Source organism: Salvelinus fontinalis, unplaced genomic scaffold (assembly GCF_029448725.1).
Source record: "Salvelinus fontinalis isolate EN_2023a unplaced genomic scaffold, ASM2944872v1 scaffold_0033, whole genome shotgun sequence".
Lineage (NCBI taxonomy): Eukaryota > Metazoa > Chordata > Actinopteri > Salmoniformes > Salmonidae > Salvelinus > Salvelinus fontinalis.
The window spans coordinates 37,654-50,696 of NW_026600242.1; the positions used below are offsets into that span (position 1 = coordinate 37,654).

At 47.1% G+C, this 13,043-nt stretch overlaps 1 protein-coding gene across 1 annotated transcript in view; it reads left to right on the plus strand.

The window, feature by feature from the left end:
- The first annotated feature begins 1,373 nt into the window (after window positions 1–1,373).
- LOC129842341 (integrin alpha-10-like) overlaps window positions 1,374–13,043 on the plus strand; it is a 54,660-nt gene continuing 42,990 nt past the window's right edge. Inside the window, exons 1-2 of the mRNA XM_055910861.1 lie at window positions 1,374–2,371; window positions 12,691–12,802. Coding sequence (XP_055766836.1) covers window positions 2,320–2,371; window positions 12,691–12,802 — 164 coding nt within the window. The 5' untranslated portion in view covers window positions 1,374–2,319. The remainder of the gene's footprint in view (window positions 2,372–12,690; window positions 12,803–13,043) is intronic.

Here is a 13,043-nt window from a genome sequence, read left to right on the forward strand (position 1 = left end):
CACCAAATCTTATCTTTAGCTATAAGGGGAAAAATGCAAAACTGGCCTTAGACCAGTGTGAGGGATCAACATTCACTCTAGTCCCAGAATTAGGAACGCTATTAGAGAACAGCGACATCCACTAGTGCAACGGTTGTACTGTCCTATTAAAGGGGCTCTGCCTATGTATGCAACAGTTCCACCTGCAAAGAGGTCTTCATGTCTTTGTCTGTAGCTGTAAAGGAATACAATTCCATAAAGGAAAAACTGAATTTCACAAACCATGAGGATCAAGGAATTTGATAAATAGTTGAGTAAAGCACTTTTAAGTGTGATCGGGTGGGTCAAACCTACAGTGCATCTCAATAGTCTAACGAAGTGGCTAGCTGACACATAGCATTTGGGAGACTGAATTAGTGATGCACTGGCGCAATCCTGTGGATGTTGAGTGAACTACATCCACAACTCTCAACCAGGAGACCAGAGACCACTAGGTGGACTCAGAGAGCTTTAAAGTGGTCTCTAGTACTGATTCATTATCATCCTGAAGTTGAATGTATTTATGACAGTTAGATGGAGACAGACAGACTGACAGAGACACAGCGTGTGTGTGTGTGTGTGTGTGTGTGTGTGTGTGTGTGTGTGTGTGTGTGTGTGTGTGTGTGTGTGTGTGTGTGTGTGTGTGTGTGTGTGTGTGTGTGTGTGTGTGTGTGTGTGTGTGTGTGTGTGTGTGTGTGTGTGTGTGTGTGTGTGTGTGAGAGAGAGAGAGAGAGAGAGCGACTAGATTGCTATGTGGCCCTTAACAGAGAGTACACAGTGGCAGAATACCTGGCCACAGTGACTGACCCTAAATTAAGGAAATCTTTGACTATGTACAGACACAGTGAGCATAGCCTTGCTATTGAGAAAGGCCGCCGTAGGCAGACCTGGCTCTCAAGAGAAGACAGGCTATGTGCACACTGCCCACAACATGAGGTGGAAACTGAGCTGCAATTCCTAATCTCCTGCCAAATATATGACCATATTAGAGACACATATTTCCCTCAGATTACACAGATCCACAAATAACTATTGTTACAACACTGTATATAGATATAATATGACATTTGAAATGTCTTTATTCTTTTGGAACTTCTGTGAGTGTAATGTTTACTGTTGATTTTTTATTGTTTATTTCACTTTTGTTTATTATCTATTTCACTTGTTTTGGCAATGTAAACATATGTTTCCATGCCAATAAAGCCCCTTAAATTGAATTGAGAGAAAGAATGAGACAGAGATATAATTCAGAAAGAGATTTATTTGAGAGAGAGAGAGAGAGAAAAAAAATGAATTGAGAGAGAGATAAAGAGAGAGAGAAAGTCGTTTGGGGTTTTCAAAATGTGAACCAGGCGCGCGCTGAGAGAGAAGTCGAATTGAGGGACGCGCGAGGGAAGGAAGGTCTCCTCGCGCTGGAATAAAAGCGCTATTGATTGTTGCTTTGGAGTAAAACTCCACTATTCAGAGAGGGATACAATCGCTATAAATGAGGGGAAACGACGAAAAATAGGGATATCACCAACCAGAAGTGTGAAAATTGAAACAGAAAAGTTGTCAAGAAAACCCAAACATTAATTTACCTCAAACGGTTTGGTTGAAAGATGAATATGGGTACTTTCTTCGGATAATTTTTGGAGCGTCGAGCCAGGAGGAACAGCAATAGAAACGTAGACTATCTGACTGATAGTTAGGCCTATGTGTTTTTCTTTATTGGAAGCAATTAAACATGCATTTGTGAATCTGTTACGCATTAGTGAAGGTTTAACGACACTAAATTGGACTTTTCTTCGGGACAGGTGTTGGTTTTGAGCTTGAATCAGTTGTTTAGTTGTTTTTGACTAGTTGTTTAGACATTTGAAGTGTTAGTTGCGCACAGGTTAAGGTAATAATTTATGGCACATATTCCGGCCCAAAAATATTTAGATAGTTTAGGCTACTGTTTGTCAAAAATAAAATAAACCTAGGACAACCTCTGTTTAATTCTTTAAAAACCTGTTAACATGTTGTTAAACCTGATAGCGGTTACAGCAACAGACCATAACTAAGTAGTCTGTTTTTCGCTCAATAATATGTGAAGCAGGGTTATCGGAAGCAACACAACACGGTTACATTACAACGCGCCCAAGCAATACCACTGGAACTGTGTTTTCACGGATCCCTGGGGAATACCGCGAGTTGAAAGACCGCGCCTGTGTTCGCGCTGTTATGCCGGAGCATTGAATTTAAACGAACTCTAGGGAAATTAAAGCCAAGTCCAGAACAGAAAGAGAGATAACACGAAGCCCGTCCGTCCTTTACAACATGGAGCTGCACAAATACCTGCTACTCCTCAAGTTAATAGTTCTCCTCAAAGGTAAGTTTGTAACCAGTGTGAGTTGTCACGTTGTCTATCATCTCAACCTTTCTAGAGTTGTTTTTTTTCTCACGAATACCTTTAATCCTTGACCCCGACCTTGACCTTTTACAAAGTCACTTCAATGACAGCATTTTGAAAGTTTAAGTAGCCTATACAAACATGTTCATGAAAATTAGGCATTTTCTAGTTCGAGATTCATCAGTGTATTCGTTATCCCAATGGCATTGTTGGACCTACAACCTCTGCAGAGAAGTCTCTGGACCTTTATACCACAGCCAGCTAATGCACCTACAGCACATCATAGGTCCTAGAACATAAACACTGATCCTGTAAACCAGTTGAAAGACCTCTATAACCACTACAGTGTGCAGGGTCATTCTCTATGTTGAGACTTGGCCCAGCTATTTACTGTGTAGGCATACAGCTGTTTCCCTGGTTCCCCCCTGCTGCTGCTCCCCTGTCCAATTGTATGATATGGTAATCAAGTTACCTACTGGAGCTCCCTCAGTGGACTCACTCCTTATCTTCAAACAATCATGAATAATGTGTTATATTTATACACAATATGGATTTTCTCTAGGTCTCAAAGCTCAAAGAACTTGAAGTTGAAGTGATTCACCTAAACAACTGCAGGCATCATTCTCTAAGGTACAAAGGCTGAGGCAGGATATTTAGAAAGCTACTTATAGCCTCCCTGTAGGCTTACATCATGTGAGAGATAATGCCCAGCCACAGCCACGGCCTCTTATGGCACAAGAGGTTTTGCACTTTCACCTCTAACCACAGGCTTGCTGGTTCAAATCCCATTTTGACTGCCACCTTAATCACTAGTTTGGTGGCAGAAGTGGGATTCTGCAGTCTGGCCTTTTTTGCCCTCCTGCAAGGTTTAACTGTACAATATGGTAATGAACTTACATAGCTTCCTCATTGTGTAGGGCTATCTTCTCTCCTGCTGGTTGCTGGATCAAACCCCGCCCCCTCCCCTGAATTGCTGCACTGGTGCCAGTGGGAGGGTTAGACCTAAATCCTATCAGTAATATCCATCTCTCCAGAATTCACCTAGAAGCTCCAGTTATAGTAATACGGTATTTCCGTCAGACGAACCACACTCATTTTCACGCTTGTTAATGTCGACTACCCCACCTCCCAACCCCTGCATGTTACCTCTACCATAACACACCTCACTCACTGACTCCTGTTAGACGGCAGGAGAGGAGAGAAAATACTATTATAGTTTCACCAGGAATGAGTGTTGACACAGTCCATAAGCAGCGAGTAAATTGCTATGTTACTGTGCAGTGAGTTGCCATGAAAAGAATGAAGAGATGGTATTATTAGACAGGGCAGAATCACGGTAATCTATTGCAAGGCATGATACAGTAAAGCTAGACCCTGTAAGATTTCTTCCTGCTATTAGCAACCTCCATCCCACTCTAGTAGATCATGGTGAGCTCCAGGATGGTCCTGGAGTGTTCATAAGAATGTCCACAGTGTATAACACTGTAATAAGGAGGCAGTAGACATCTTACTTAAAGGTGGGGTGTTTACAAGTAGTGTTTTGGATCTATGAATCCATACACTGAGTGCACAAAACATTAAGAACATCTGCTCTTTCCATGACATATACAGACCAGGTGAATCCAGTTGAAACCTATGATCCCTTATTGATTTCACCTGTTAAATCCACTTCAATTAGTGTAGATGGGGAGGCAGGTTAAATAAGGATTTTTAGGCCTTGAGACAATTGAGACATGGATTGTGTATGTGTGCCATTCAGAGGGTGAATGGACAAGACAAAATATTTAAGTGCCTTTGAACAGGGTATGGTAGTAGGTGCCAGGCTCACCGGTTTGAGTGTCAAGAACTGCAATGATGCTGGGTTTTTCACACTCAACAGTTTCCTGTGTGTATCAAGAATGTTCCACCACCCAAAGGACATCCAGCCAACATGACACAACTGCGGGAAGCATTGGAGTCAACATGGGCCAGCATCCCTGTGGAATGCTTTCGACACCTTGTAGAGTCCATGCCCCGACGAATTGAGGCTGTTCTGAGGGTAAAAGGGGGTGCAACTCAATATTAGGAAGGTTTTTCTAATGTTTTGTACACTCAGTGTTATTTAAAAACCTGGTTCAACTGTTCTGTGTAGGATCCCTGTATGATGTCAAACATGATCTGAGTGAGACCATGTACCAGTCCAGTACAACACTGCTGTCTGTTCAGGCCATGTACCAGTCTAGTACAACACAACACTGCTGTCTGTTCAGGTCATGTACCAGTCCAGTACAACACAACACTGCTGTCTGTTCAGGCCATGTACCAGTCCAGTACAACACAACACTGCTGTCTGTTCAGGCCATGTACCAGTCTAGTACAATACAACACTGCTGTCTGTTCAGGCCATGTACCAGTCTAGTACAACACAACACTACTGTCTGTTCAGGCCATGTACCAGTCCAGTACAACACTGCTGTCTGTTCAGGTCATGTACCAGTCCAGTACAACACAACACTGCTGTCTGTTCAGGCCATGTACCAGTCTAGTACAACACAACACTGCTGTCTGTTCAGGTCATGTACCAGTCTAGTACAACACAACACTGCTGTCTGTTCAGGTCATGTACCAGTCTAGTACAACACAACACTGCTGTCTGTTCAGGTCATGTACCAGTCTAGTACAACACAACACTGCTGTCTGTTCAGGCCATGTACCAGTCTAGTACAACACAACACTGCTGTCTGTTCAGGTCATGTACCAGTCCAGTACAACACTGCTGTCTGTTCAGGCCATGTACCAGTCTAGTACAATACAACACTGCTGTCTGTTCAGGCCATGTACCAGTCTAGTACAACACAACACTACTGTCTGTTCAGGCCATGTACCAGTCCAGTCCAACACTGCTGTCTGTTCAGGTCATGTACCAGTCCAGTACAACACAACACTGCTGTCTGTTCAGGCCATGTACCAGTCTAGTACAACACAACACTGCTGTCTGTTCAGGTCATGTACCAGTCTAGTACAACACAACACTGCTGTCTGTTCAGGTCATGTACCAGTCTAGTACAACACTGCTGTCTGTTCAGGTCATGTACCAGTCCAGTACAACACAACACTGCTGTCTGTTCAGGTCATGTACCAGTCCAGTACAACACAACACTGCTGTCTGTTCAGGCCATGTACCAGTCCAGTACAACACTGCTGTCTGTTCAGGCCATGTACCAGTCCAGTACAACACTGCTGTCTGTTCAGGTCATGTACCAGTCCAGTACAACACAACACTGCTGTCTGTTCAGGCCATGTACCAGTCTAGTACAACACAACACTGCTGTCTGTTCAGGCCATGTACCAGTCCAGTACAACACAACACTGCTGTCTGTTCAGGCCATGTACCAGTCCAATACAACACTGCTGTCTGTTCAGGTCATGTACCAGTCCAGTACAACACTGCTGTCTGTTCAGGTCATGTACCAGTCCAGTACAACACAACACTGCTGTCTGTTCAGGCCATGTACCAGTCCAGTACAACACAACACTGCTGTCTGTTCAGGCCATGTACCAGTCCAGTACAACACAACACTGCTGTCTGTTCAGGCCATGTACCAGTCCAGTACAACACTGCTGTCTGTTCAGGCCATGTACCAGTCTAGTACAACACAACACTGCTGTCTGTTCAGGCCATGTACCAGTCCAGTACAACACTGCTGTCTGTTCAGGCCATGTACCAGTCCAGTACAACACAACACTGCTGTCTGTTCAGGCCATGTACCAGTCCAGTACAACACAACACTGCTGTCTGTTCAGGCCATGTACCAGTCTAGTACAACACTGCTGTCTGTTCAGGCCATGTACCAGTCTAGTACAACACAACACTGCTGTCTGTTCAGGCCATGTACCAGTCTAGTACAACACAACACTGCTGTCTGTTCAGGTCATGTACCAGTCTAGTACAACACAACACTGCTGTCTGTTCAGGCCATGTACCAGTCCAGTACAGCACAACACTGCTGTCTGTTCAGGTCATGTACCAGTCCAGTACAACACAACACTGCTGTCTGTTCAGGCCATGTACCAGTCCAGTACAACACTGCTGTCTGTTCAGGTCATGTACCAGTCCAGTACAACACTGCTGTCTGTTCAGGTCATGTACCAGTCCAGTACAACACTGCTGTCTGTTCAGGCCATGTACCAGTCCAGTACAACACTGCTGTCTGTTCAGGCCATGTACCAGTCCAGTACAACACTGCTGTCTGTTCAGGCCATGTACCAGTCTAGTACAACACAACACTGCTGTCTGTTCAGGCCATGTACCAGTCCAGTACAACACTGCTGTCTGTTCAGGCCATGTACCAGTCTAGTACAACACAACACTGCTGTCTGTTCAGGCCATGTACCAGTCCAGTACAACACAACACTGCTGTCTGTTCAGGCCATGTACCAGTCCAGTACAACACTGCTGTCTGTTCAGGTCATGTACCAGTCCAGTACAACACTGCTGTCTGTTCAGGCCATGTACCAGTCCAGTACAACACTGCTGTCTGTTCAGGCCATGTACCAGTCCAGTACAACACTGCTGTCTGTTCAGGCCATGTACCAGTCTAGTACAACACAACACTGCTGTCTGTTCAGGCCATGTACCAGTCCAGTACAACACTGCTGTCTGTTCAGGCCATGTACCAGTCTAGTACAACACAACACTGCTGTCTGTTCAGGCCATGTACCAGTCCAGTACAACACAACACTGCTGTCTGTTCAGGCCACATCTCTGTCTCCTCCTGCTGATCCTGAGGAATGAATGAGGAAGGAATGCATTGAAGTCAACGTAGTCAGACGCTGTTTGTGGTTAGCCTGTACTACACTTCATTACCTGTTTGAGACATGTACAGTATATCACAAAAGTGAGTACACCCCTCACATTTTTGTAAATATTTGAGTATATCTTTGCATGTGACAACACTGAAGAAATTACACTTTGCTACAATGTAAAGTAGTGAGTGAACAGCTTGTTTAACAGTGTAAATTTGCTGTCCCCTCAAAATAACTCAACACACAGCCATTAATGTCTAAACCGCTGGCAACAAAAGTGAGTACACCCCTAAGTGAAAATGTCCAAATTGGGCCCAAAGTGTCAATATTATATGTGGCCACCATTTTCCAGCACTGCCTTAACCCTCTTGGGCATGGAGTTCACCAGAGCTTCACAGGTTGCCACTGGAGTCCTCTTCCACTCCTCCATGACGACATCACGGAGCTGGTGGATGTTAGAGACCTTGCACTCCTCCACCTTCCGTTTGAGGATGCCCCACAGATGCTCAATAGGGTTTAGGTCTGGAGACATGCTTGGCCAGTCCATCACCTTTACCCTCAGCTTCTTTAGCAAGGCAGTGGTCATCTTGGAGGTGTGTTTGGGGTCGTTATCATGTTGGAATACTGCCCTGCGGCCCAGTCTCCGAAGGGAGGGGATCATGGTCTGCTTCAGTATGTCACAGTACATGTTGGCATTCAATGGTTCCCTCAATGAACTGTAGCTCCCCAGTGCCGGCAGCACTCATGCAGCCCCAGACCATGACAGTCCAACCACCATGCTTGACTGTAGGCAAGACACACTTGTCTTTGTACTCCTCACCTGGTTGCCGCCACACACGCTTGACACCATCTGAACCAAATAAGTTTATCTTGGTCTCATCAGACCACAGGACATGGTTCCAGTAATCCATGTCCTTAGTCTGCTTGTCTTCAGCAAACTGTTTGCGGGCTTTCTTGTGCATCATCTTTAGAAGAGGCTTCCTTCTGGGACGACAGCCATGCAGACCAATTTGATGCAGTGTACGGCGTATGGTCTGAGCTCTGACAGGCTGACCCTCCACCCCTTCAACCTCTGCAGCAATGCTGGCAGCACTCATACATCTATTTCCCAAAGACAACCTCTGGATATGACGCTGAGCACGTGCACTCAACTTCTTTGGTCGACCATTGCGAGGCCTGTTCTGAGTGGAACCTGTCCAGTTAAACCGCTGTATGGTCTTGGCCACCGTGCTGCAGCTCAGTTTCAGGGTATTGGCAATCTTCTTATAGCCCAGGCCATCTTTATGTAGACCAACAATTATTTTTTTCAGATCCTCAGAGAGTTCTTTGCCATGAGGTGCCATGTTGAACTTCCAGTGACCAGTCAGTATGAGGGAGTGTGAGAGCGATGACACCAAATTTAACACACCTGCTCCCCATTCACACCTGAGACCTTGTAACGCTAACGAGTCACATGACACCAGGGAGGGAAAATGGCTAATTGGGCCCAATTTGGACATTTTCACTTAGGGGTGTACTCACTTTTGTTGCCAGCGGTTTAGACATTAATGGCTGTGTGTTGAGTTATTTTGAGGGGACAGCAAATTTACACTGTTAAACAAGCTGTTCACTCACTACTTTACATTGTAGCAAAGTGTAATTTCTTCAGTGTTGTCACATGCAAAGATATACTCAAATATTTACAAAAATGTGAGGGGTGTACTCACTTTTGTGATATACTGTATGTATTGACTGTGTGTGTGATGTTGATGGTTTGAGCAGGCCTCCCCAGTGTGTTAACCAGGCATACCAGGACTGTTAGCTGCTCTGTTATGCTTTGCTGAGATGTAGAACACAGGTGTGTGTATGGGGGGATAGCTGGGGAATTCCTTCTCTTCTCTCTCTCTCTCCTCTTCCCAGTCCTTCTCCTCTCCCCAGTCCTTCTCCTACACAATCTCTCTTCTCCCAATGTCTCTTTCTGTTTCTCTCATTGTTCCCTTTCTCTTTCCCTCCCTCTCGCTGTCCATTATATCTCTTTCCTTCTCTGTCTTTCTTTCTCACTCCCACTCTCTTCCACCCCCATACCCCACTAGGGACTGACAGGGAACAGAACATGATGGAGGTGAGTCAGAGAGCAAGAGAAATGGGGGGGGGGGGGTAGAGGGGGGTAGAGCGAGAAGCCTTGTAATTCAATGAATACTAGAGAAACAGAGAGGCAGACACCTACTGTGGTCATCATTGCACGGCCTACCAGAGACGACCAAAGTATAAGCCAGGAGGCCAATGCAGACATGTGAAGACAACAAGAGATGAAGAGGAGAGGAGCAGATAAAGAAGTGGACAAAATAAAATGATGGGAGTGAGTGGTAGAAAGATTGGTAGACAGTTTAAAGTAGAAAATGTGTGTGTGTGTGTGTGTGTGTGTGTGTGTGTGTGAGAGAGAGAGAGCGAAGCTGTGATAGAGAGACGGTGGTCCATTTGAAATGCCATAAATCAGAGCCACGTGTAGTCTCCATACTTAACACACGTCTGTGGTCAGGCTGCCATTCATCTGTAACACACGTAACACTGTACTGTTAACTCCACTGACCTGTCATCCCCGAATATATACATCATTCAGTAGCAGGACACACAAACGCACACACACACACACACACACACACACACACACACACACACACACACACACACACACACACACACACACACACACACACACACACATAGCAGCAAGAGCATCGTGAGCCGATCGCATGGTTGAATAGAGAGAGGAATCTGAATCTGGATGGGGTTTGGCTGCATAAATGTTTACAGTCAGTTGTCATGATGATCCCTGGTCAGACATGCTGTGGTACAGACCCATATAAACCAGCTGAAAATGGGAGTGGAGGAGCAAAAGAGGAGGGTGGTTTGGTGGTGAGGGTGAAGAGCCGGGGAGGGGGTACAGGAGGAAGAGGAGGAGGAAAATGGGATTATTTGAGTGGAGAGTGGGGGGTTAAGGTGGCGGGGGATAGGAGAGAGGGGTGAAGGGGTCTTGGTGTTGCTACGGACAGTCTTTGAAACATATGAGAGAAGAGTGTGTGGGTGAGAGAGAGAGATGCCCGGCCACAATTAAAGAGAGTTGAACAGTAGAGATGTTATGATGTCACGTCAGTGAAAGAGAGGAGCAGGATCATGATTACTGTATGGGAGAGGCATGGCTCCTATAATCAAGGAAATTCATCTGGAGGGAGAAAGAGGAGTCGGGTCACCCAACAAGTAACATTTTGCAGCTATAAGCTTTTTTGCAGCTATTGGTTAGGCCTGTAGGTACCCTATGTTTGGGGTTCTAGCCTGGGTTAGGCCTGTAGGTACCCTATGTTTGGGGTTCTAGCCTGGGTTAGGCCTGTCTGTACCCTATGTTTGGGGTTCTAGCCTGGGTTAGACCTGTAGGTACCCTATGTTTGGGGTTCTAGCCTGGGTTAGGCCTGTCTGTACCCTATGTTTGGGGTTCTAGCCTGGGTTAGGCCTGTAGGTACCCTATGTTTGGGGTTCTAGCCTGGGTTAGGCCTGTGTGTACCCTATGTTTGGGGTTCTAGCCTGGGTTAGGACTGTATGTACCCTATGTTTGGGGTTCGAGCCTGGGTAACTGTTCGGTCTGTATCTCCATTGTGTTTATATGCATTACAGTTGGGGGTGTTTGCTAAAGTGTTCGGGTGTCTGTGAGTCTATTTTAGTGTGGCACTCTACAGGTCTCCTCTCTTTAAATGACATCATCATAAAGAGTGTAGTGTGGCTTTTATTTTGACGGTTGGCCTGTGTGTTTCCATGTCTGTTTTCTCAGTCACACACCTCCCCTGGGCGACTCAATGAACTATCCTTCTTCCATTCCTTTGCTTGCACCGTCGCTCTACCTCTTTCTCTCCTTCTTCTGTACCTCTCTTGCTTTCCCTCTACCCTCTCTTTCTCTCTCTCTCTCTCTCTCTCTCTCTCTCTCTCTCTCTATCCCTCTCTCTCTCCCTCTCTCTCTCTCTCTCTCTCTCTCTCTCTCTCTCTCTCTCTCTCTCTCTCTCTCCTCTCTCTCTCTCTCTCTCTCTCTCTCTCTCTCTCTCTCTCTCTCTCTCTCTCTCCCTCTCTCTCTCTCTCTCTCTCTCTCTCTCTCTCTCTCTCTCTCTCTCTCTCTCTCTCTCTCTCTCCCCCTCTCTCTCTCTCTCTCTCTCTCTCTCCCCCTCTCTCCCTTTCTCTCTCTCTCTCTCTCCCTCTCTCTCTCTCTCTCTCTCTCTCTCTTTGTGTCTGTATAAAGGGCAGGTTTGTATGGTATAACAGGGAGCTACTATACTACATAGTTTTTATAACCCACAACCCCCCCTCTTTCTCCCTCCCTCTCTCCCCTTCTCTCCCTCTCCTTTCCCCCTTAGACTGGACTCCCTTTTTCCTCAAAGGTCATCTTTGGTCACTCTGTTTATCCTTCTCCCCTCCCCCCATCTCAATTCAATTCAATTTAAGGGCTTCATTGGAATGGGAAACATATGTTTACATTACCAAAGCAATGTAAACTCTCTCGCTCCCTCTCTCTTTCACTCTCTTAATTTCTCTCACCCCCAACACCCTCTCTCTAACCCCCTCTCTTCCCACAACCCCCTCTCTCCTCACAACCCCAGCCCCTCTTTCCTCACAACCCCCCCTTTCCTCACATCCCTCTCTCTTCTCACAACCCCCTCTCTCCTCTCAACCACAGCCCCTCTCTCCTCTCAACCACAGCCCCTCTCTCCTCTCAACCACAGCCCCTCTTTCCTCACAACCCCAGCCCCTCTCTCCTCACAACCCCAGCCCCTCTCACCTCTCAACCCCAGCCCCTCTCTCCTCACAACCCCAGCCCCTCTCTCCTCACAACCCCAGCCCCTCTCACCTCTCAACCCCAGCCCCTCTCTCCTCACAACCCCAGCCCCTCTCTCCTCACAACCCCATCCCCTCTCTCCTCACAACCCCAGCCCCTCTCTCCTCACAACCCCAGCCCCTCTCTCCTCACAACCCCAGCCCCTCTCTCCTCACAACCCCAGCCCCTCTCTCCTCACAACCCCAGCCCCTCTCTCCTCACAACCCCAGCCCCTCTCTCCTCACAACCCCAGCCCCTCTCTCCTCACAACCCCAGCCCCTCTCACCTCTCAACCCCAGCCCCTCTCTCCTCACAACCCCAGCCCCTCTCTCCTCACAACCCCAGCCCCTCTCTTCTCACAACCCCAGCCCCTCTCTCCTCACAACCCCAGCCCCTCTCTCCTCACAACCCCAGCCCCTCTCTCCTCACAACCCCAGCCCCTCTCTTCTCACAACCCCAGCCCCTCTCTCCTCACAACCCCAGCCCCTCTCTCCTCACAACCCCAGCCCCTCTCTCCTCACAACCCCAGCCCCTCTCAGCTCTCAACCCCAGCCCCTCTCTCCTCACAACCCCAGCCCCTCTCTCCTCACAACCCCAGCCCCTCTCTCCTCACAACCCCAGCCCCTCTCTCCTCACAACCCCTTTCTATAACCTTCTCTCTGTTGTAATGTTTCCTCAGGGTTGTGTGAGTGTTTCAACATCGATGTTAAGCGGCCTCGTATCTACACTGGTCCAGAGGAGGCCCTGTTTGGTTTCTCTGTGCTACAGCATGACAATGCGGGGGACAAATCGTGAGTATCAACGTCTGTATGTGTGTGTGTTTGTCAAAGGTCAAAAAGGGGGTGCTTATATTTGTCCTGTTTCACTGCATGAACAAGTGGGTAACCTGTAGGTGTACAGGTTATTGATGGCGACCCTGGAACGATTAGGGTTCACTGCCTTGCTCAATGGCAGGCTACCTGCCGCCCTCCAGGCTACCTGCCGCCCTCCAGGCTACCTGCCGCCCTCCAGGCTACCTGCCGTCCTCCAGGC